The sequence below is a fragment of the Leucoraja erinacea genome, chromosome 27, assembly GCF_028641065.1.
Source record: "Leucoraja erinacea ecotype New England chromosome 27, Leri_hhj_1, whole genome shotgun sequence".
NCBI lineage: Eukaryota > Metazoa > Chordata > Chondrichthyes > Rajiformes > Rajidae > Leucoraja > Leucoraja erinaceus.
This window is the reverse complement of record NC_073403.1, coordinates 10,539,576-10,563,088: the sequence shown is the minus strand read 5'-3', so window position 1 is coordinate 10,563,088 and position 23,513 is coordinate 10,539,576. Positions and strand designations below refer to the sequence as shown.

The 23,513-nt window shown below is 43.7% G+C and overlaps 3 protein-coding genes across 3 annotated transcripts; 1 reads left to right on the top strand and 2 right to left on the bottom strand.

The window, feature by feature from the left end:
- Window positions 1-8,305: 8,305 nt before the first annotated feature.
- LOC129710203 (heat shock protein 30C-like) lies at window positions 8,306-9,489 on the bottom strand. Its single transcript, XM_055657014.1, has one exon. It carries the CDS (start codon window positions 9,333-9,335, stop codon window positions 8,682-8,684), a length of 654 nt encoding a protein of 217 aa, XP_055512989.1. The 5' UTR covers window positions 9,336-9,489; the 3' UTR covers window positions 8,306-8,681.
- A 5,954-nt stretch (window positions 9,490-15,443) lies between these two features.
- LOC129710202 (heat shock protein beta-11-like) lies at window positions 15,444-16,503 on the top strand. Its single transcript, XM_055657013.1, has one exon. The coding sequence runs from the start codon at window positions 15,637-15,639 to the stop codon at window positions 16,288-16,290; it is 654 nt and encodes a 217-aa protein (XP_055512988.1). The 5' UTR covers window positions 15,444-15,636; the 3' UTR covers window positions 16,291-16,503.
- Window positions 16,504-19,491: 2,988 nt separating this feature from the next.
- On the bottom strand, window positions 19,492-20,585 carry LOC129710201 (heat shock protein beta-11-like). The gene has a single exon (XM_055657012.1). It carries the CDS (start codon window positions 20,323-20,325, stop codon window positions 19,675-19,677), a length of 651 nt encoding a protein of 216 aa, XP_055512987.1. The 5' UTR covers window positions 20,326-20,585; the 3' UTR covers window positions 19,492-19,674.
- Between the last annotated feature and the right edge of the window lie 2,928 nt (window positions 20,586-23,513).

Genomic DNA, 23,513 nt, shown 5'->3' with positions numbered 1-23,513 from the left:
TCTGCCAATCTCTTCACAGATGGTGACTGAGCTGATGAATATTTCAAGCATTTTCTCTTTCACCTCTCCATCTCTCACTCTCACTTCCACTGAAATTAAGCTTGTTTTCTCATTTCAGTTCTGATTAAATGACCTTGACCTGTAATAATTTCTTTCCTGACAGCTAATGCTTCTTAATCTGTTCTTGAAAGTGTTTCCAGTCTTTCCTGTTTACGTTAGAATTTCTGCATCTGCAACTTTGATAATTTTTGTTCCACCTTCAAGCTTTCTTGGGTGTGGTTTCACTTTCATATTGGAGTTATTCACTGTACATTATTTTCTTTCACTTGCTGTTTTAATTTGCAGGTCCTCGTTGGTCCAATGTTTTGTTACAGTTAGGGTGTAGGGCAAGGCAGATGAGTGTAGGGAAACTTTGATGATGATAAGAATTGAGGCTCTGGTCAAGAGTTAGGAGGCATGGAGCAGGTAGAGGCAACTGGGATCAAGTGTATCCCTGGATGATTTTCGGGAATTGAACATACTAAAAAGGAAATCGCAATATTAAGGATAATCCTAATCGTTTTTATGTCCATTCAGGGTAAATGTAACCATGGACAATAGGGCCCCTTGTGGAATAAAACAGTCAACTCTGTGGAGCCACAGGAGATGAGCAAGGTCTTCAATCAATATTTCTCCTCTTTTTACCATGGAGAAAGACATGACAACCACAAAATTTGGGGCAGTTAATGGAAGTGTCTTGATGGTAGTCAGTATTACAGTCGAGGAAGTGCTGGTGGTCCTAACGTGTATGAAGGTCGACAAATCTCCCGAGTGATCAGATATATCAGGGGGAAGCTAGAGAAGAAATTTATGAAACCTCATTAAATATCATTGAGGTACAGGAGGGAGGAAAATGTTGTGCCTCTATTTAAGGGCAGCAAGGAAAACTCTGGGAAATATAGGCCAGTGAGTCTAACGTCAGAGGTCAGAAAATTACTAGAGAGTATTCTGCGGGATTATGTTTACATGCTCTAACATAGACAGTTTTTTTGATATAACCCGAATGATTAATAAGGGCAGAGTTGTTGACATTGTTTATATGGATTTCACTAAGGCATTTGGTAGGTTGCTCTGGAAGGTTAGATTGCATGGGATCCAAGGCGAACTAGCTAAAAATTGGCTTCATGGAAGGAAACAGTGGTGATGGAATGTTTAAGAAGGAACTGCAGATGCTGGAAAATCGAAGGTAGACATAAATGCTGGTGAAACTCAGCGGGTGAGGCAGCATCTATAGAGCGAAGGAAATGGGCAACGTTTCGGGCCGAAACCCTTCTTCACACTGTGGTGATGAAAATTTGTTTTTCAGACTGGAGCCCTGTGATTCATGCCTCGTGGTTTGCTGCGGGGCCCATTGCTGTTTGTCATCTATATCAATGATTTGGATGTGAACGTATAAGGCGTAATTAGTATGACACTAAGGTGGATGGTATTGCAGACAGTGATATCCTAATAATTTTTTTTTTTAATGCTTTTCTTTCATCTTCCATCACCTAGTGAAGATAGTAATCAAGATTTAGAAAAATCTTGATCACTGGGCAAGTGGGCTGAGGAATGGCTAATATAATTTAATTCAGATGAGTGTGAGATGTTGCATTTTAAGAAGTCAAACTGGTGTAGGATCTTCACAGTTGGGGGTCCTGGGGTGTGTTGCTGAACAGAAGGATCTTGGAGCACCAGCCCTTAGCTTGCACTCTATTCTTATGTAGTGCTCCACCTCTTTAAATGGTTCTGGTTGACCACATTCCACAATTATAGGCTGTAGTAAACCTTGTGACTGTCTATCTGAATCGTGTCTGGCCTCTCAGTAAATATTCCAACCACCATCTTTACTGAACGAATTCAAACATCAGCTGTTTCTGTCCAGTGAATGGTGAAACTGGTCCTTTCTTTTGCAAACTAAAGGCAGTGTGTCATTTACCCCTCAAACTTGGTTTTCCAGTTTAATATTCCATTCTTTAGGTGTTCTTCAGCTAATATCCAATATTAATGTGCTTTATAACTAAATTTGCAAATAAAATGCATAATGATGAATATATGTTGAAAATGAAATGTTCATTTTGAGTGAAATTCCCAAGCTTCACAAAATAATCTTGTCTTACATTTATAGTTTGTAACAAGTATAACAAACAACCTACATATATCAACACTTAAAAAAAAAATCCTTCATAACCCCTCACTGTCTCTGCCACCCCCTTTACTCTGCAAGATTTTACTCTTCCAGCTCCATAGCCTCCATCTGCCCGACATCCCCACCTCCTTTCTGGTACCATCTATTGCTTACCGACCTCTGCCTCTTCACTCCCCACCTCGCACACCTCGCTCCTTCTGCTCATCCTAACCACCCTGTCTGCATCACCACTGTTTATCACTTGTCCCTACTAGCTATCTTTCTTCCACACACTTATTCCAAGATTGAGCCAAAATGTTGACTGTTTGTTTACCTCCACACATACTGTTTGACCTGCTGAGCTCTTTCAGCAGTTTGTTTTTTTTAATCCAGTTTCCTACATTTGCAGTTACCTGTGTCTCCTCCATTTCCTGCTTTCTTGCAAAATCCAAAATTCCCCTCTACCACTGGCAACAATTTATTCAGCTACGTAAGGGCTAAGCTGGGGAATTCCCTCTGGAAAGGTCTCTTTAAGGAGTACCTTTCAACTTAGTTTTTATTCATTCATGTGATACGTGTTTGAAATGCCCTCATGGTGGTGGTGAGTGACTCTCTCGGGAACCTGCAGTTCCTTTGATGAGGGTGCCCTCATTATATCTTAAAATCCCAGAGCTCCCAAACTAATAACATCTCTGGAGCAACAGATCAAGAAGAGAGCTCACCCCCAGCATATCAAGGATGAATCGGGAGATTGATCTTGCTGTATCCTTAAAAAAAAAAAAAAAAGATGGAAAACAAATTTTAGAGTGCCTCAAAGGACAACAAAACTTTGAAAATTTGGATCGGAATTTTGTGGCCAAGATTTAAGTAAAAAGAATACCTGAAGAGCAAAGTCTCAAACGCTTACTAAAACTTGTGAAAGCAGTTCTTAATTTGTGTGTACAAAAAAAAAAGCTGGAGAAACTCAGCGGATGCAGCAGCATCTATGGAGCGAAGGAAAAAGGCAACATTTCGGGCCGAAACCCTTCTTCAGACCGATCGGGGGTGGGGAAATTTGTGTGACTTCTCTGTTGTATGGTTTGTCTTTCTTTGCAAGGATTGAAGAGGCAGTTTTTTGCAGTATAAAATCGGTATATCTGGATATTGAGCAAAGCAGCAACAATAGGCAGCAAATTTCTTTATCAGAAATAAATTAAGTTTTTTCTTATTGAAATTATTCCTTTGAGAGCAGGAAGATGTGGGGCGATCTTGTAGAGGTGTATAAAATTATGTCTGGTCTAAATAAATTCTCCTCCCATTTTGAAGGGGCATAGATAGGATGGATGAACAGAGTAGGGGTATCTAGAACTAGGTTTGAGATGAAAGGGAAAAGATTTCATCAGAACCCAAGGGGCAATTGCATGTGACACTGGAAAGGTATTTTGTTTTCAAATGGAATTCCTACCATTAGTGATAATTTGGCAGAAGTTTGGAGTAAACAAAGTGATTGACACTATAAGGATGAGAACAACATTCCCCCCGATTGTTCAGAATTTTACAAACACTCTAGACTCTTAAAATTGTTACTTTAAAAATAAATCGATTTACATAGTTGTTTCAGAACAAGTTCACTCTGTGGTTTGCTTTGAAAAACGTAGATGGCCGAACAGGAAGTAGGATCAGTCAAGGCTTTGTTACCTTGCTCACATGGATATTTTGAGAGTTTAGTTCAGTTTAAGCACTTCTCCTTTTCAACTGAAGCGGCTCCCATTTGAGAACAACATCTCCCCGATTGTTAATTCACTAGTACAGAAATCTGCCAGAAAATCACCTTTATTTCCCAAAATTAAGCCTGGTCCATTAAACATTTAAATATTTAATCCTGCTTCATTTTGTTTTGAAAAGTGTGCATTAACTTAGGAAGTGAAGCTTTTAGAAACGTTTAAACTTTTTAAATGTAGGAAATGGATTAATATATTTGTACACATATTAAAGTTTAAGGGGGAAGCAGTGCATTGGGAAAATAGAACATAAAATTATTTAGTTCCAACAAGGAATTGTACTGGATAACAGCAAAAAGAAACCAAATGGCAGATATGCCCCCGTCTGCTAAGCGATGTCTGCAGGCTTTTGTGTGAAAAGTCTGCAGGACTTCAGAGTTAGGAAAGAAAACTCCGATTTATTTTGAGAGTAGAGGGTATACTGTGATGGGAGTAACGATGTCGTTCAAAAGCAAAGTGCTTCTGAAATTCAGCAGGTCTGACAGTATCTGGAGGGAATGGGCACTCTGAAGAAGGATCCCGACCTGAGTCACCTTCAGTCCATTCCCTCCACAGATGCTGCCTGACCCACAGATTTCTTCCAGCACTTTGTGTTTTTGCTCACGATTCCAGTATCTGCAGTTTCTTGTGTCTCCATCTTAACAATGTTTAATATATAATATATATTATCATATATATTAAGAATATATAATATATTCATCTCTAACTTCTATGACTCTAGCTTCCATAAGAATAACTAGTGTTTTATTTCATTCCTTTAGAGAATCGGGACACAAATAACTAAAAACACAAGGAGATGCCATTTTGTGAGGTTAGCTACAGAAGCTCTGTGCATCTCTGGCAGAAAACGTATAGGTTTAGGTCCATTATTGTCACGTGTATCAAGTTACAGTAAAGAGCTTTGTATGCTATCCAACAAGATTGGATGTACAATACATAAATCTAATCAAGTCAAACTTAAATACAATGAAGGGATAGATATAGAACGCAGAATATAGTTCTTGGTATTATAGCACGTTAGTTTCATTGACAAAGTCCAATGTCCCTAAAGAGGTAAAGGTGAATCACAGAACCCCAGCTTGTAGGAAAACCATTCAGAAGCCAGATAACTGTGAAGAAGCTGCTCTTGAGTCTGGTGTTGCGGACTTTCAAGCTTCTGTACCTTCTGCCGGCTGGGAGCAGGGAGAAGGAATGACTAAGATAGGACAAGTCTTTGATTATGTTGGTTGCTTTTCTGAGGCAGAGTGAAGTGTAAATGGAGTCAATGGTTGGTAGTCTGGTCTGTATGATGGACTGGCTACATCCACAATCCTCTGCAATTTCTTACGGTCTTACACAGTGTTGTTCCCAAACAAAGCTGTGACTCAATGTGACGGTACGCTTTCTATGGTGTATCAGTGGAAGTTTGTAAGAGTCATTGGAGACATGCCTAATTTCTTCAGTCTCCGAAGGAACCAAAGGTGTGGGTGTGCCTTCTTGAATGTCGCATCATGGGGTTCGTCCATGGCAGATCGTTGATAACATTAATACCAAGGAACTTGAAAGTCTTGACCAACTTTCCATTCCCCTTTCAATCAGAACATTTGTGCTCACCTGGAGCTGTTGGAGATTTTGTACAAATAAGTTGGGACAAGTGATATTAGCCTTGCTCATGGTAGTTGTGGGGGTGATTGTGTTTCCACAGTTTAAGTTTATGAGTAAGAAAAAGGCTAATGTTGGCCCGCAGTTGCTTGAATGTTCCAGTAGGTGGTAGAATGACGTACATCAGCAATTAAACAGCAAATTTACTATTGGTAATTTGGTTTACATAATGTGACCTATGCACAATATAGCAGCATATCATATTAGTCTACTTTTGTTATATAACACCCCATTAGTCTACTCTGGATCATCAGCAAAGTGATGGAAGGGATAATCGATGGTGCTATGTTCAGTCTGATGAAGGGTCTCAACCCGAAATATCAACTATTCCTTGTCCCTATAAATGCTCTTTGACTCACTGAGTTATTCCAGCTTTCTGTGTCTATGTTCGGTTTAAACCAGCATCTGCAGTTCCTCCATACACATGCTATGTTCAGCCCTATGCCTGCTGAAACTCATTACAGCTTCCATCCAAACATAGACTAAAGTGCTGAGCTCCATAGATACATTAAAAAATAACTCTCGTTGCAATCAAGGCAGCATTTGATAGAGGATGGCATCATGAATCCCTGACGAAACTGAAGCGATGTGAATCGCAGGGAAAACTCTCCAGTGGCTGGAATCCGATCAAGCACAAAGGAAGATGGTTGTGGTGGCTGGAGATCAATCATCTCATTCACAAGGCACCTTTGTCCCTCAGGACAGTGTCCTCGGTCTAATTCAGCTACTTCATCAATGACCTTCCTTCAATTGTAAGATCAGATGGACAGATATTCTTTGATAATTTCAATGTTCCGCATCATTCACCACAACTCAGATAATGAAACAGCCCACATCCAAATGCAGCAAGAGCTGGGCAGTATCCAGGCCTGGGCTGATGGATGACAACTAATGTCTGTGCCAGTAAATGACGCTATTCAACAAGCGGGCTCCCCACCTGACATTCACATATGTGATTCACATATTACCCACGTGGCTTTCAACGGATTTACCATCACTGGGTCTTCAATATCAATACCCACATGATTACCATTGATCAGAAACTGAACTTATGTGGCTACAATGTGGCCAGAGGTCAAATCAGATAACGGGTCAGAGACAAGGAGCCCTGCAGGGTGTAGCTCCCCCTTAACTCCCCAAAGCCTGTCCACTATCCACAAGGCTTGAGTCTGGAGTGTGATGGGACACTTTCTACTTCCCTGATGAGTGCAGTTCCAATGTCACTGGGAGTTCAACAGCATACAGGACATAGCTTGCTTGATAGGCATCCCATACACAACATTCACACTCATCACCGATGCAAAGTCGCAGTGGATTGTATCATCTATAGGATGCATAGCAACAATTCACCAAGACCCCTGAGCACAAAGGTCAACGAGGACAGAGCTGTAGAGGTATACATGAATTTCAGGAAGGCATTCAACAAGGTTCCGCATGGTAGCTGCTCTGGAAGGTTAGATCGTGTGGGATCCAAGCAGAGAGCTGAATGGATAGTAAATATGGAAGGAAGCAGAAGTTGATGGTGGAATGTTGCTTCTCAGACTGGAGGCCTGTGTCTAGTGGTGTGTCTCAGGGTTCGGTGCTGGGCCCGTTACTGTTTGTCATCCACATCAATGATTTGGATGAGATCATACAGGGCAAGATTAGCAAGTTTGCTGATGATGAAAAAGTGGGTGGTTATGCAGATAGTGAAGATGGTTGTGAAAGATTGCAACAGGATCTTGATCGATTGGCCAGGTGGGCTGAGGAATGGTTGATGGAATTTAATACAGGTAATTATGAGGTATTACATTTTAGGACATCTAATAAGGGCAGGACCTACACAGGTCTCTGGGGAGTGTTGTAGAGCAGGGATATGGGCGTGCAGGTGCATGGTTCCTTGAAGGTCGAGTCACAGGTAGATAAGGTGGTCAAAAAGGCTTTTGGTACATTGGCCTTCATCAGTCAGGGTATTGAGTAGAGAAGTTGGGAGGTCATATTGCAGTTGTATAAGATGTTGGTGAGGCCGCATTTAGAGTATTGTGTTCAGTTTTGGGCACCATGTTGTCCGAAATATATTGTCAGCTTGATAGGGTTCAGAGAAGGTTTACAAGGATGTTGCCAGGACTAGAGGGTCTGAGCCCTAGGGAGAGCTTGAGTAGAATTGTTGAAGAATTCAACAATTTGATAAGTCACTACACAAAAAAATACTTCCATGTTTACTGTTCCAATGAAAATCGCTTCCACCCTCTAGTTCCTCGTTGGCCCATCAGTGGCCACCATCGTTCACTATTCCTCCCGGTTTTTCCCGCCATAGAGTCCCCAACGCGAAGGCCAACTCTTTGGTTTTTGTTTGCACCGAGACTGCAAGGAGACGGGGAGGAAGAGTCATACAGCATGGAAACAGACCCTTTGGCCCAACGTACCCATGCTGACCAAGATGCCCCATCTGCCATCCCACCTGTCCGCTTTGGGCCCATATCTCTCTAAACATTTCCTATCCACGTATCTGTCCAAATATATTTTAAATGTTGTTATGGTACCTGCGTCCACTACCTCCTCTGGCAGCTCATTCCCCAACTCCCTCTGTCAAGTGGTGCTGAAACTATCCCCAATTCTTTCTTCTGCCTGTCTATCCTTCGTCTTTCCTCTCTTTAGTAAGTAACAATTTCTCCAACGCCCTCCAAACTCCGACTGACCAGACTCGCCATCCATTCTTTAGTTCTCCCTTTCTTCCCCACTTCGCCTGACGGGCGAGGAAACGAAGTCCAAGCTATCGTAGTTTAGGAAAATGCAAGTTTATTTTCACAATTAGCAATCGTACAAAACAACGAAGCTGGTTTCAAGAGAAATAACGCAACATTTCACCATTACAGGTCGACATTCAATGTTATCTACTTTTTGTCAATTGATGATACAATTATTTGAACAAAATCAACAACTTTTAAGCATACCAGGCTGACATTCATTTACATCTATTTTATATCAATAATATACAAATCAATAGGGAAAGGGATTAATTATTGGACATTGTTTCCAAATGTAGCAAGAAACACGAGATATATTTTGCTGCTCTTGCAGAAGTTTGCACAAAGTTCAGCTCCACAGTAAACAACCAGTGGGAAATGTTCGTTGTGAAGGAGCAGGAAGAGTGCTCATTGTTGAACAGCCGATGACTTGTTCCCCACAGCGTTCCCATTCTCTTGCTCCTGCGCCTCTCCACCGGGATTTAACCGCGGACTGGTTGTTGTATCAGAGGCGACGTTGATGGGGACGCCTCGCTCATCCGCAGCCGGCAGCGCCAGGCGTGGGGCTCGAACCTTTAACCGACCGTCCTGGGACAAACAGCAGTTCAGAGCTTCAGCATCGACGTCTTCTGGCAGCTGGAACTCCCTCCTGAACTCTTCATATTTGTAACTGTAAGAGCCGCTGCCGTCCTCGCTCTTCTTCTCGTGTTTTCCCGTCACCAGCACTTTTCTTCCAAGTACTTTCACCTTCAGTTCTTCAGGGGAGAATCGCGGCACATCCAGGGACAGAGAAAAACCATCTCCACCCTTGTCCACTGTCTCCCCGTGAACCTCTCCACCGGCATCGGCTCTCTGCTTCTCATTCCTTGCTCTTTCCCCCCTGAACTCTCTCGCCAGCTCCTCGACAACTCGCTCCATGAAGTTCGTGCCCGGTCTCGCTTCCACCGCCTGTTCCCACGCGGGCCACTCGAGCGGCTCAAAGACAGCGAGTGGAGCGGACCACAGTGTGTGCACAGGCTGCTGCCACCGACGGGAAGGGAGGAAAGTCCGGCAGCTCAGCATCGTCTCTGCCTCTTCTGTCACTTGGCTCAAAACCGGCTGGTATGAACTCGTAGACTTCAGTGTCTGATCTATCGCAGCCCTCGGAACACACGCCTTATATATTCCACGGGCAGAGCTCCGGACGCTTCGAGAATGAGCCAGTCATTGCTGGGCTCCGGGCTCGTCACTGACGCTTGAAACAAGAATGACTCGGCACTGACGCCCACAGGGCGGTTCCAGAAACGGCGGGATGTGCTCAGCCCGGGTGATTGACAGCCCGGCCTGAGGTAGCAGGCACTCGGGAATGGCGAGCAATACACCAGAGGAACTCAACTGGTCATGTTTAGGTTTAGATAGACAATAGGTGCAGGAGTAGGCCCTTCGGCCCTTCGAGCCAGCACCGCCATTCAATGTGATCATGGCTGATCATCCCGAATCTGTACCCCGTTCCTGCCTTCTCCCCATATCCCCTGACTGCGCTATCTTTAAGAGCCCTCTCTAACTCTCTCTTGAAAGTATCCAGAGAACCGGCCCCCACCGCCTTCTGAGGCAGAGAATTCCTCAGACTCACAACTCTCTGTGAGAAAAAGTGTTTTCTCATCTCCGTTCTAAATGGTTTACCCCTTATTCTTAAACTGTGGCCCCTCGTTCTGGACTCCCCCAACATCGGGAACATGTTTCCTGCCTCTAACTTGTCCAAACCCTTAACAATCTTATATGTTTCAATTAGATATCCTCTCATCCTTCTAAACTCCAGAGTGTACAAGCCCAGCTGCTCCACTCTCTCAGCATATGACAGCCCCGCCATCCCGGGAATTAACATTGTAAACCTACGCTGCACTCCCTCAATAGCAAGAATGTCCTTCCTCAAATTAGGGGACCAAAATTGCACACAATACTCCAGGTGTGGTATCACTAGGGCCCTGTACATCTGCAGAAGGACCTCTTTGCTCCTATACTCGGCTCCTCTTGTGATAAAGGCCAAAATGCCATTCGCTTTCTTCACTGCCTGCTGCCACTCATTCCTCCACTTTTTCGCTGATAAAATCAGCACCATCTATCAATCTTTATCCCCTGTACCCGACTCCCCAGCATCTACTTCACCACCTACCAAGGCCCCTCCTTTCAACATCTCCACTGACCTCCTTACCCCTCCTCCACACTGCTTCCTCTCCCAGTTTGACCTGGTCACCCCTACTGAAATCTCCAAACTCATCAGCTCTTCCAAACCCACTACCTGCTCCCTCGACCCTCTCCCCACTCCCCTGCTGAAGTCCTGCCTCCCCGTTCTCTGCCCCTACCTCACTAATCTCTTCAACTCCTCATTGTCCCAAGGAATTGTCCCCTCCGCTTTCAAAACTGCTGCTGTCACACCTATCTTAAAGAAACCTGGTCTTGATCCCTCCTCTCTCATTAACTACCACCCAATCTCAAACCTCCCCTTTCTTTCAAAAACCCTGGAGCGTATCGTTGCGTCACAACTTCATTCCCACCTCCTTGCGTATAACCTATTTGAACCCCTCCAACCTGGCTTTCGCCCCCTCCATAGCACAGAAACTGCTCTCCTCAAAGTCCTCAACGACCTCCTCACCTCTGCTGACACTGGTTCCCTCAACATCCTCATCCTCCTCGACCTGAGCGCAGCCTTCGATACAGTGAACCATAACATCCTGCTTACCAGACTTGGGGACCTTGGCATTGAAGGTTCTGCACTCAGCTGGCTCTGTTCCTACCTTTCCAACAGATCCCACTTCATCTCTCTCCATAACCACACCTCTGCTACAGCCACAGTCACTCAAGGCGTTCCCCAAGGCTCCGTACTCGGCCCCCTCCTCTTCATCATCTACATCCTCCCCCTTGGTCAGATACTCCGCCATTTCAACCTGGACTTCCACTGTTACGCCGATAACACCCAGATCTACCTCGGCACCAAATCCCCCCACAACCTCCCCCCTCTCCCATATCAACTCCTGTTTGTCAGCTATAAAAACCTGGATGCAACATAACTTCCTCAAACTCAACAGCGATAAAACAGAATTCCTCCTCATAGGCTCCAAATCCACACTCAGCAAAATCAATTACCCCACTCTCACCATCGACGGCACCACTGTCTCCCCATCTCCCCATGCCCGCAACCTTGGCGTGATCTTTGATTCCACCCTCTCCCTTGAGCCTCACATCCGCCATGTCATTAAAACCTCCTTCTTTCACCTCCGCAACATCGCCAAACTCAGACCCTCTCTCACACCTCCCGCTGCTGAAAGACTCATCCATGCCTTCATCTCCTCCCGACTGGACTACTGCAACTCACTTCTCCTTGGCATCAGCTCCACCTACATCAACCGACTCCAACTGGTCCAGAACGCAGCCGCCCGATCCAGATCACCCACGCCAAATCCTGGCATCACATCACTGCAGTCCTCAAACAACTTCACTGGCTTCCCATCTCCCACCGGATCATCTACAAAATCCTGGTCCTCACCTACAAATCCCTCCACCATCTCCCCCCCCCCCCCCCCCCCCCCCCCCCCCCCCCCCAAATCTCACGGACCTCCTCTCCCCCTACCAACCATCACGGTCCCTCAGATCCACATCAACCGGTCTCCTCTCCATCCACAAGTCCAACCTCCGCAGTCTTGGGGACAGAGCCTTCTCCAGGGCAGCTCCCAGGCTCTGGAACTCCCTCCCCCAACTGATCCTCAATTCCGTGTCCCTCACCATCTTCCAGTCCCGCCTCAAGACCCATCTCTTCACCTCTGCCTATCCTTAGCCCCACGTCCCCCTCCCTTTTCATCTGTGCTTGTATTGCCTCATATTGTGTTTTGAATTGAATTCTATCTTTAACTTGTGTACTAGTCATGTCTCTACTATTTATTTCATTCCGCTTACATGTTTTTCCTCTACTTGCTAAATTTTTGTAAGGTGTCCTTGAGACTCTTGAAAGGCACCCATAAATAAAATGTATTATTATTATTATTACCTGCATGCTTACTTTCATAGACTGATGGACAAGGGCCTCCAGATCCCATTGTACTTCCCCTTTTCCCAACTTGATGCCATTTAGATAGTAATCTGCCTTCCTGTTTTTGATACCAAAGTGGATAACCTCACATTTATCCACATTAAACTCCATCTGCCATACATCTGCCCCCTCCCCGACCTGTCCAAGTCACCCTGCATTCTCATAGCATCCTCCTCCCAGTTCACACTGCCACTCAGCTTTGTATCATCTGCAAATGTGCTAATGTTACTTTGAATCCAAATCATTGATGTATATTGTAAATAGGTGCAGTCCCAGCACCGAGCCTTGCGGTACCCCACTAGTCACTGCCAGCCATTCTGAAAGGGACCCGTTAATCCCTAACTCTTTGTTTCCCGTCTGCCAACCAATTTCCAATTTCCTATCCATGTCAGCACTCTACCCCCAATACCATGTGCCCTAATTTTGCCCAGTAATCTCTTATGTGGGACCTTATCAAATGCTTTCTGATAGTCCAGGTACATTACATCCACTGGCTCTCCCTTGTCCATTTTCCTAGCTACATCTTCAAAAAATTCCAGACAATTTGTCAAGCACGATTTCCCTTTTAGAAATCCATGCTGACTCAGACCGATCCTGTTACTGCTATCCAAATGTGCCACTATTTCATCTTTTACAATTAACTCCAGCATCTTCCCCACCACCGATGTCAGGCTGACTGTAATTCCCTGTTTTCTCTCTCCTGCCTTTCTTAAAAAGTGGGATAACATTAGCTACCCTCCAATCCAGTGGAACTGATCCTGAATCTATAGAACATTATTGTCACCAATGCATCCACGATTTCAAGAGCCACTTGCTGAAGTACCCTGGGATGCAGACCATCAGGCCCTGGGGATTCATCAGCCTTCAGTCCCATCAGTCTACCCAACATCATTTCCTGCCTAATGTGGATTTCCTTCAGTTCCTCCGTCACCCCAGATTCTCTGGCCACTACTATATCAGGAAGATTGTTTGTGTTCTCCTTAGTGAAGATGGATCCAAAGTACCTGTTCAACTCATCTGCCATTTCCTTGTTCCCCATAATAAATTCACCTTTTTCAGTCTTCAAGGGTCCAACTTTGGTCTTAACTAATTGTTTCCTCTTCATATACCTAAAGAGCTTTTACTATCCTCCTTTATATTCTTGGCTAGCTTACCTTCGTGCCACATCTTTTCTCTCCGTATTGTCTTTTTAGTTATCTTGAGTTGCTCTTTAAACATTACCCAATCCTCTTGCTTCCCGCTCATCTTAGCTATGTTATACTTCTTCTCTTTTATTTATATAATGTCCCTGACATCCCTTGTCAGCCACAGTCGCCCCTTACTCCCCTTGGAATCTTTCTTCCTCTTTGAAATGAACTGATCCTGCACCTTCTGTATTATTCCTAGAAATACCTGCCACTGTTGTTCCACTGTCATCCCTGCTAGGGTATCTTTCCAGTCAACTTTGGCCAGCTCCTACCTTATGGCTCCATAGTGTTACAGTTAACTGTAACACTGACACCTCCGATCTACCCTTCTCCCTCTCCGATTGTAGATTAAACCAGACCATATTGAAAAAGTTCACTTAAAAGATAGACAAAGTACAAATTCTTAAGACCATACAATGCTTTAATTTAACGTCTGACGGGTGTGGACTGAGAGACTCAGAGGCAAAAGTTTCACGTCTGAATCTCCAGCAGCACACACAAAGAAATACCAGAACACGCAAGTTTATATACGTACTGAAATAAAACTAATTGCATGATGTAATGTAAACCATCATCCACCTCCAAATATGGAGTTGTTTTTCACTCTTTGCCAAAAGCCAGTCACCCCAATGGCATCCTCTAGGCCCCTTCGGATCTGATTAACCTCTTCAACTTACATAAAAAACCTTGCAAGAGAGCTGCGAACTTTTCACCTTAAGTTAAAAAAACCCTTGTCACGATGGAAGTTGTCCAAATCCCATCAAGCATTACAATTGGCCTTTTACAACAGGAAAACTTAAATATGACAACAATCAATTAATAACAAACTATTTCAATATTATGGTCACTACCTCCTAATGGCTCCTTAACCTCAAGTTCCTTTATCAAATCCGGTTCATTACATAACACTAAATCCAGAATTGCCTTCTCCTGGTAGGCTCCAATGCAAGCTGCTCTGAGAGTCCATCAGGGAGGCACTCCACAAACTCCCTTTCTCGAGGTCCAGTACCAACCTGATTTTCCCAGTCTACCTGCATGTTGAAATCTCCCATATCAACCACAGCATTACCTTTACTACATGCCAATTTTAACTCTTGATTCAACTTGCACCCTATATCCAGGCTACTGTTTGGGGGCCTGTAGATAAGTCCTATTAGGGTCTTTTTACACTTACAATTCCTTAGTTATATCCATACTGACTCCACATCTGTTTCAATGTCACCGGGACTGAATTCAAGGGACTGAATTTCATTCCTCACCAACAGCTACCGCACAAAAAATGTCCCGGCTTAGATAGACACATAATGTTGGAGCAACTCAGCAATACAGGCAGCATATCTGGAGAGAAGGAATGGGTGATCTTTCGCGTCGAGACCCTTCTTCAGACCTGGCTTAGTTTGGTTTACTTTATTGTGACGTGTGAAATGCGAAAAGCTTATGGAAGGACCGTCCTGATGCCTGATAACGGAGGGGAAGAAGCTGTTCCTGAGTCTGGTCGAGGGGCTTTCAAACTTCTGTAACATGCTCAGTCCATCACAGTAAGTTACTCCAACATTTTGTGTCTATCTAAACTATGACATTTTTTCGATTCACCTCTACCGTAATGAGGACATTGGACTTTGTCTAAGGAACTGATAGGCTACAATATTGAGAACTATATTCTGCACTTTGTATCTCCCCCATTGTTCTATCTATTGTACATGAGATTGAACTGATTGTATCTATGTATGGTATTGGGCAGCATGCAACACAAAGCTTGTAACTGCACAGGTGACAATCATATATCTAAACCTATGACCAGTTGAGTTCCTCTGGTGTATTGCTCGCCATTCCCGAGTGCCTGCTACCTCAGGCCGGGCTGTCAATCGCCCGGGCTGAGCACATCCCGCCGTTTCTGGAACCGCCCTGTGGGCGTCAGTGCCGAGTCATTCTTGTTTCAAGCGTCAGTGACGAGCCCGGAGCCCAGCAATGACTGGCTCATTCTCGAAGCGTCCGGAGCTCTGCCCGTGGAATATATAAGGCGTGTGTTCCGAGGGCTGCGATAGATCAGACACTGAAGTCTACGAGTTCATACCAGCCGGTTTTGAGCCAAGTGACAGAAGAGGCAGAGACGATGCTGAGCTGCCGGACTTTCCTCCCTTCCCGTCGGTGGCAGCAGCCTGTGCACACACTGTGGTCCGCTCCACTCGCTGTCTTTGAGCCGCTCGAGTGGCCCGCGTGGGAACAGGCGGTGGAAGCGAGACCGGGCACGAACTTCATGGAGCGAGTTGTCGAGGAGCTGGCGAGAGAGTTCAGGGGGGGAAGAGCAAGGAATGAGAAGCAGAGAGTCGATGCCGGTGGAGAGGTTCACGGGGAGACAGTGGACAAGGATGGAGATGGTTTTTCTCTGTCCCTGGATGTGCCGCGATTCTCCCCTGAAGAACTGAAGGTGAAAGTACTTGGAAGAAAAGTGCTGGTGACGGGAAAACACGAGAAGAAGAGCGAGGACGGCAGCGGCTCTTACAGCTACAAATACGAAGAGTTCAGGAGGGAGTTCCAGCTGCCAGAAGACGTCGATGCTGAATCTCTGAACTGCTGTTTGTCCCAGGACGGTCGGTTAAAGGTTCGAGCCCCACGCCTGGCGCTGCCGGCTGCGGATGAGCGAGGCGTCCCCATCAACGTCGCCTCTGATACAACAACTAGTCCGCGGTTAAATCCCGGTGGAGAGGCGCAGGAGCAAGAGAGTGGGAACGTTGTGGGGAACAAGTCATCGGCTGTTCAACAATGAGCAACTCTTCCTGCTCCTTCACAACGACAATTTCCCGTTGGTTGTTTACTGTGGAGCTGAACTTTGTGCAAACTTCTGCAAGAGCAGCAAAATATATAACTCCTTGACTGATCTAAAACACTGCTTTAATTAGCATTTAACAAATTTTATACTTTATTGTGTAATTTCCATGTGTGCTGTATATGGAAATAAAACGTGTTTGTATATGGATAATAGCTGTGTTTTTGCTATACAAACAAATTTGGGGTTTCAAATATGACTATTCGAAGTGGGCATCTTGATCGGCATTGATGAGTTGGGCTGAAGGGTCTGCTTTCAAGCTATCTATCTCATTGACTATGACTCTATTTAGTGGGTCAGTCTCGGGTTCTCTAATGGGAATAATTAAGGGCAATAAAAAGTGAACTGAGAGCCTGAGGTTCGGAGCCAGGGTGGGTAATTGGAAAATTACATCAGAGAGGATAACTTAAGAATCGAGAGACAAAGAGAAGAGACAAAGAGTGGGATTCATGGGTCACTTGGCAACCGAGATGAGAAGAAATTTTTTCACACAGAGAGTGGTGAATCTCTGGAACTCTCTGCCACAGAGGGTAGTTGAGGCCAGTTCATTGGCTATATTTAAGAGGGAGTTAGATGTGGCCCTTGTGGCTAAGGGGATTAGGGGGTATGGAGAGAAGGCAGGTACGGGATACTGAGTTGGATGATCAGCCATGATCATATTGAATGGCGGTGCAGGCTCGAAGGGCCGAATGGCCTACTCCTGCACCTAATTTCTATGTTTCTATGTCTCTCATTGCAGACATGAAGCAAAATCCTGAACTTCGTAAGTATATACTGGCAAATGGCTTTAACAAACCCAGCCGCTTTTGACCGAGACCTGGATATTTGTCCTACTGGACTGCCCCTGGGTTGTACCCCGAGTCAAACCATGTCCGGCTACTATCTCGCATAAGAAAGCGATGTTTTGCACAAAGTTCAAAGTAATTAGCATTTCGTCAGAAAATGATACAAAATCAGAGGCAACATTCAGGCATGTTGTCACACAAGAGCAAGTCGTTGACCATCTTTGACATAAGTGTTTATGCATTTGGTATCCACATGGGTTACAATACTTTAGTCTCTATCCCAGGGTACAGTGAACACTCAAGAGTTGATTTGGCTTTGATCTTGGTTTCTATCAACGGCTATGACGTTTATTTTTATACAAGATCATGACATTGGCCACGTGATGTAGGCAACCTGCAAAACTCTGGGGATTCACTCTCCCTTTACGGGTCTTACCACCTCACCCGTTCACCCAGTGCCAGAGCTACAATAATTTCACCGACTCAATATAAGGGATCAGTGACCCTCCCAGAAATGGTCTGCACCCCATTGTGTCTGGACGACACTGGCCTCGAGTGTGTACAAAGTATAACTGTTAAAAAAGTGGATACGTGTATAAAAGTGGATAAGTCTCCAGGTCCTGACAGGATATTCCCTAGGACATTGAGGGAAGTTAGTGTAGAAATAGCCGGGGCTATGACAGAAATATTTCAAATGTCATTAGAAACGGGAATAGTTCCCGAGGATTGGCGTACTGCGCATGTTGTTCCATTGTTTAAAAAGGGTTCTAAGAGTAAACCTAGCAATTATAGACCTGTTAGTTTGACTTCAGTGGTGGGCAAATTAATGGAAAAGATACTTAGAGATAATATATATAAGCATCTAGATAAACAGGGTCTGATTAGGAACAGTCAACATGGATTTGTGCCTGGAAGGTCATGTTTGACTAATCTTCTTGAATTTTTTGAATAGGTTACTAGGGAAATTGACGAGGGTAAAGCAGTGGATGTTGTCTATATGGACTTTAGTAAGGCCTTTGACAAGGTTCCTCATGGAAGGTTGGTTAAGAAGGTTCAACTGTTGGGTATAAATGCAGGAATAGCAAGATGGATTCAACAGTGGCTGAATGGGAGAAGCCAGAGGGTAATGGCGGATGGCTGTTTATCGGGTTGGAGGCAGGTGACTAGTGGGGTGCCTCAGGGATCTGTGTTGGGTCCTTTGTTGTTTGTCATGTACATCAATGATCTGGATGAAGGTGTGGTAAATTGGATTAGTAAGTATGCAGATGATACCAAGATAGGGGGTGTTGTGGATAATGAAGAGGATTTCCAAAGTCTACAGAGTGATTTAGGCCATTTGGAAAAATGGGCTGAAAGATGGCAGATGGAGTTTAATGCTGATAAATGTGAGGTGCTACACCTTGGCAGGACAAATCAAAATAGGACGTACATGGTAAATGGTAGGGAATTGAAGACTACAGTTGAACAGAGGGATCTGGGTATAACCGTGCATAGTTCTTTGAAGGTGGAATCTCATATAGATAGGGTGGTAAAGAAAGCTTTTGGTATGCTAGCCTTTATAAATCAGAGCATTGCGTATAGAAGCTGGGATGTAACGTTAAAATTGTACAAGGCATTGGTGAGACCAAATCTGGAGTATGGTGTACATTTTGGTCGCCCAATTATAGGAAGGATGTCAACAAAATAGAGAGAGTACAGAGGAGATTTACTAGAATGTTGCCTGGGTTTCAACAACTAAGTTACAGAGATAGGTTGAATAAGTTAGGTCTTTATTCTCTGGAGCGCAGAAGGTTAAGGGGGGGGCCTGATAGAGGTCTTTAAAATGATGAGAGGGATAGACAGAGTTGATGTGGACAACCTTTTCCCTTTGAGAATAGGGAAGATTCAAACAAGAGGACAAAAAAGGGGAAAAAAAATTGTTCGGCACGGACTTGTAGGGCCGAGATGGCCCGTTTCCGTGCTGTAATGTTATATGGTTATATGGTTAAACTCAGGCTGTATAAAATTTCCCAAGGAAATAGTTTTATCGCTCTCACAAGTGTTGATACTAAACCGTGAAGTTCAAATAAAAAAGGTATCACTGCCTTCTTAAATTCTAAATGCTGGACAGTAGTCCCCCGCGTTGAAAGAAGCTGTCATTGTGACTCCGCGGGAAATACATCCGGGCAGAGACAAGTGGCAGTCTATTGGTCCGGTGCAATGCACTGACATTATTTATTAAACTGTGTCTGATGTGACTGTGTTTAGTAGAATAGCTTACCAGTGTAAAAAAACAAACAACCCCCACATATACCTGGAACGTGATTGCATGGTTTCCAAACATGCATTTTGAAAGATAACAAACCAAAGCAAAGATTTTATTCTTCAAAATGTTTATTTATTTCAATACGTTTATATAAAATAATCCACGTGAATGTATTGGTACTGTGAGCAAATTTTGACTGTCAAGCAAACACGAATTTATATAACATTAATGTGAAAATATATTCACATCATACATTTTTATGGTCATTTTTTAGGTTTGCATTACAAATTAGTCTTAACTGTCCTTAGTTTCTTTGTTCCCGTCAACTCTCCCATTCTCCTGTGTCTGTGCCTCTCCGCCGGGAGTTAGACGGGTACCGTTCGTTGTATCAGATTCAATGGTGATGGGGACGATTCGCTCATCCGTAGCCGGCAGCGCCAGGCGTGGGGCTCGAACCTTTAACTGGCCATCGTGAGACAAACAGCAATTCACAGCTTCAGCGTCGACGTCTTCTGGCAGCTGGAACTCCCTCCTGAACTCTTCGTATTTGTAGCTGTAAGAGCCGCTGCCGTCCCCGCTCTTCTTCTCGTGTTTTCCCGTCACCAGCACTTTTCTTCCAAGTACTTTCACCTTCAGTTCTTCCGGGGAGAATCGCGGCACATCCAGGGACAGAGAAAAACCATCTCCACCCTCGTCCACCGTCTTCCCTTGAACCTCTCCACCGGCATCGACTCTCTGCTTCTCATTCCTTGTTCTTTCCCCCCAGAACTCTCTCGCCAGCTCCGCGAAAATTCGCTCCATGAAGTTCAAGCCCTTTCTCATTTCCTGCGGCTGTTCCCACCCGGGCCACTCGAGCGGCTCAAAGACAGCGAGTGGAGCGGACCACAGTGTGTGCACAGGCTGCTGCCACCGACGGGAAGGGAGGAAAGTCCGGCAGCTCAGCATCGTCTCTGCCTCTTCTGTCACTTCGCTCAAAACCGGCTGGTATGAACTCGTAGACTTCAGTGTCTGATCTGTCGCAGCCCTCGGAACACACGCCTTATATATTCCACGGGCAGAGCTCCGGACGCTTCCAGAATCAACTCAACATTGCTATGTTCAGGACGCATGGACAGAAAATAACAGCGGTACTCAGCGTTGCTTTAAATAAGAATGAAGTGCTTCAGTGATCTTTAGGAAATGTTGGAGTTATTTTAACACAGTGACATCAAAATTGCCAACAACATTGTGTCAGTCTGTACAAACCACAACATTCATGGCATGTTATTAAAGGGTAAGGTGCAGAAACACGGAACTACAGATTTGTAAATAATCCACAAGATAATGTTTGAACAGACCTATTAGTGAAAAAAGGACACAAAGTGTTGGAGTAACTCAGCGTCTCAGAACATGGATAGGGGTGGCTTATTGATCAGTCCAAAAAAGGACGTCGATCCAAAACGTCACCTATTCATGTTCGCCCGCAATGCTGCCTGGGCGCTGTGTTACTACAACACTTTTGTGTCCCCTTTTCACTACTAGGTCAACTGTTCAAACATTATCTTGGGGATTATGTACAAATCTGCCTGGTGAAATAAGAATAACAATTCGCTGCCAGGAGTGTGCAGACCATGTCCCGCTCCTGGGAGTTATTTGGATTGCTATGGCATGCTGATATTTGGATTGCTATGGCATGCTGACCACGCTACCGTCACACGCAACTCTTGGCACTTGGCTCATTGTACCAGGCGGTGCCACCAACCAATTTCAGACTCGGTGTGACTTCACCCCCATCAATGTTATATTTCGCGCTTTACTTTGCAATCCACACCCAGCAGTAACTAAAAATAGATCAGCATTAGTCATGTCAGAATAACTGTTCTATCATTGCTTCAATTGTCATTCATAAAAGTTGTCAACATCGTGTCTTGTTGATTCATTGATTGGAAATAGGCGGCAATGGCAATTCATTGCCCATCTCTCATTACTCTTGGATTGTCATACAAGGCTATTTCATAGAAGAGTTTTAAAGTTAATCACATTGATGTGGGTGTGGAATTATTAATGTACCTTACATAGTGAAGGGTGCATGCTTGTTTTTCTTAAGGATATAAATAAACTCGACGGATGTTCGGATAGATTCCTTCATCATTACAAAACCAGCCTACCATTGCTAATTAATTCCTTTAGATGAAATGAAGGAAAAAATCTACTACTTTGGAAGAATAATCCTGGCTCCTAATTATTAATTTAGACGACTGGATCACGGATTCAGAACATAATGACTGCGATACTTCAAGCAGGACATTTTGAAAAGGTTAATGGTATTTAAGCATTATTGTGTCAAACATTGTGAATCCTGAAATTATGTTGCATTACACAGTACAGAACAGTAATTAGTATTAAGAGCCAATGCCGGATGAAATGTCATGAAAACTAATGTACAATCTGGTACATCATCTGCTTTTGAGCTATTTTTGTTGAATATTTTAAGCTTAATTTTCACTAGTCTTCATCAACATCCAATCATCATTTAAATATTTGACGTTCCTGATGCAACTTGCAACTTGGGACATTTATTTGATTCAGTGCAAAATAGTGTAACGCATAGAAACAGGGGGCTGTCATATCTATGACACCCATCAAGTATGAAGTCATCTATATTGGTGATTTGGATGAGAATGTGCAAGGCAGGGTTGCCAAGTTTGCATATGGCACTGGAATAGGTAGACAGTCAAGATTATCAAGAATCACAGTAAAATCTTGATCAGCTAAGTAGTGGGCCAAGGGCAAATTAAGTTTGGTTCGGATAAGTGTAACGCATTACATTTTGGGAAGTCAAACCAGGATAGGACTTTCACAGTGAACGTTGAGGTTCTGTGGAGTGTTATAGAATAGAGGGGGCCTGTTTCCATACTGTGCTTGTTTTTATTAATCAAGTTTATTTGATCCAGTCACCGTATACAAATTTACCTGCTTCTAGATACTTAAATGGTGTGCATGCGTTTTCACCATCCGCAAAGATAGTGCACTCCATATTTCAACAACACTCTGGATGAAAATGGTCTACTTCAGATCCCTTCTAAAACTTGAGTAATTTGCCTTAACCCCCAGATTAAGATTATATCTCTATGTGGATTTTTTTTTTTAAACTATCTATGCAACTTGTAATTTCATATAACTCTATCAGCAACACTGCTGTGAGAAGGGTCTCAACCCGAAACTTCACCCATTCCTTCTCTCCAGTGATGCTGCTTGTCCCGCTGAATTACTCCAGCATTTTCTGTCTACTGCTGTTCATCTTTTGTCTCACTCCACTGAAAGTTAGAGCCAAACCATCACCTGCTTCCTCAGCAGTTAAACAGCCCAATAAGTTTTGCTTTTAATGAGATTTTAGGCTGCAGGTTTGAAACCAGTAAGGAAAAAGCTTTAACAATGGACATTGTGCGATATCGTTAGGGGCAACATTGTAATCTTATAATTCGATCACTTGCATGTATTGGAGGCTTGCTATCTGCTATTGTTGCAAAAAGAAACAATATTAATTCAATATGAAAATCGGTCAAATGGCTCCTTATGATTCATCCTTTTTTGGCAGAAATAACACAGGTTGTTGTCTGATTCCAACAGCATTTATATTCACCAGCAGTAGTTTGCACCAAATGCACACGTGGAATCCCACTGCATGTTATACTCTGTTGCCAAAAATCAATTGTACCATTTGTACTGCACTTGTGAGAAATTTTATGCAACAAGACAGTTGAATCACATTCAATGTGATTCAATTGTAGTTGAAATTTTCTCTTTATTCCAGTTTAGAATGGGCAAAATAAAATATATTTTGGAAGTTGTAGCGTGATCAAAGTCCCATTATGTTTCTAGAAGTGGTTAGGGATTCTATTACCCACCAGCTATATTGACAACCACAGCTCATCAAAAATTATGAAAATTTAAAAAGAAATGTAATGCAATAGATAAAATATCTGACAATACCTTTGGAAATATTTCACACAAAGTCACAATCTCAACATGGGGATTAAAAGATGCACCCCACCACTGATTACACTTTCCATATTCACTGAAAATTCCCACAATATCTGAACAAAAAAGGAAATATTGACATTGTGTTTTTTCATTCCTGCCTACAAAAAAAG

Bases quoted from the DNA above. Each gene is read 5' to 3' on its own strand.
- LOC129710203 (XM_055657014.1), bottom strand. From the start codon at position 9,335: ATGCTGAGCTGCCGGACTTTCCTCCCTTCCCGTCGGTGGCAGCAGCCT.
- LOC129710202 (XM_055657013.1), top strand. From the start codon at position 15,637: ATGCTGAGCTGCCGGACTTTCCTCCCTTCCCGTCGGTGGCAGCAGCCT.
- LOC129710201 (XM_055657012.1), bottom strand. From the start codon at position 20,325: ATGCTGAGCTGCCGGACTTTCCTCCCTTCCCGTCGGTGGCAGCAGCCT.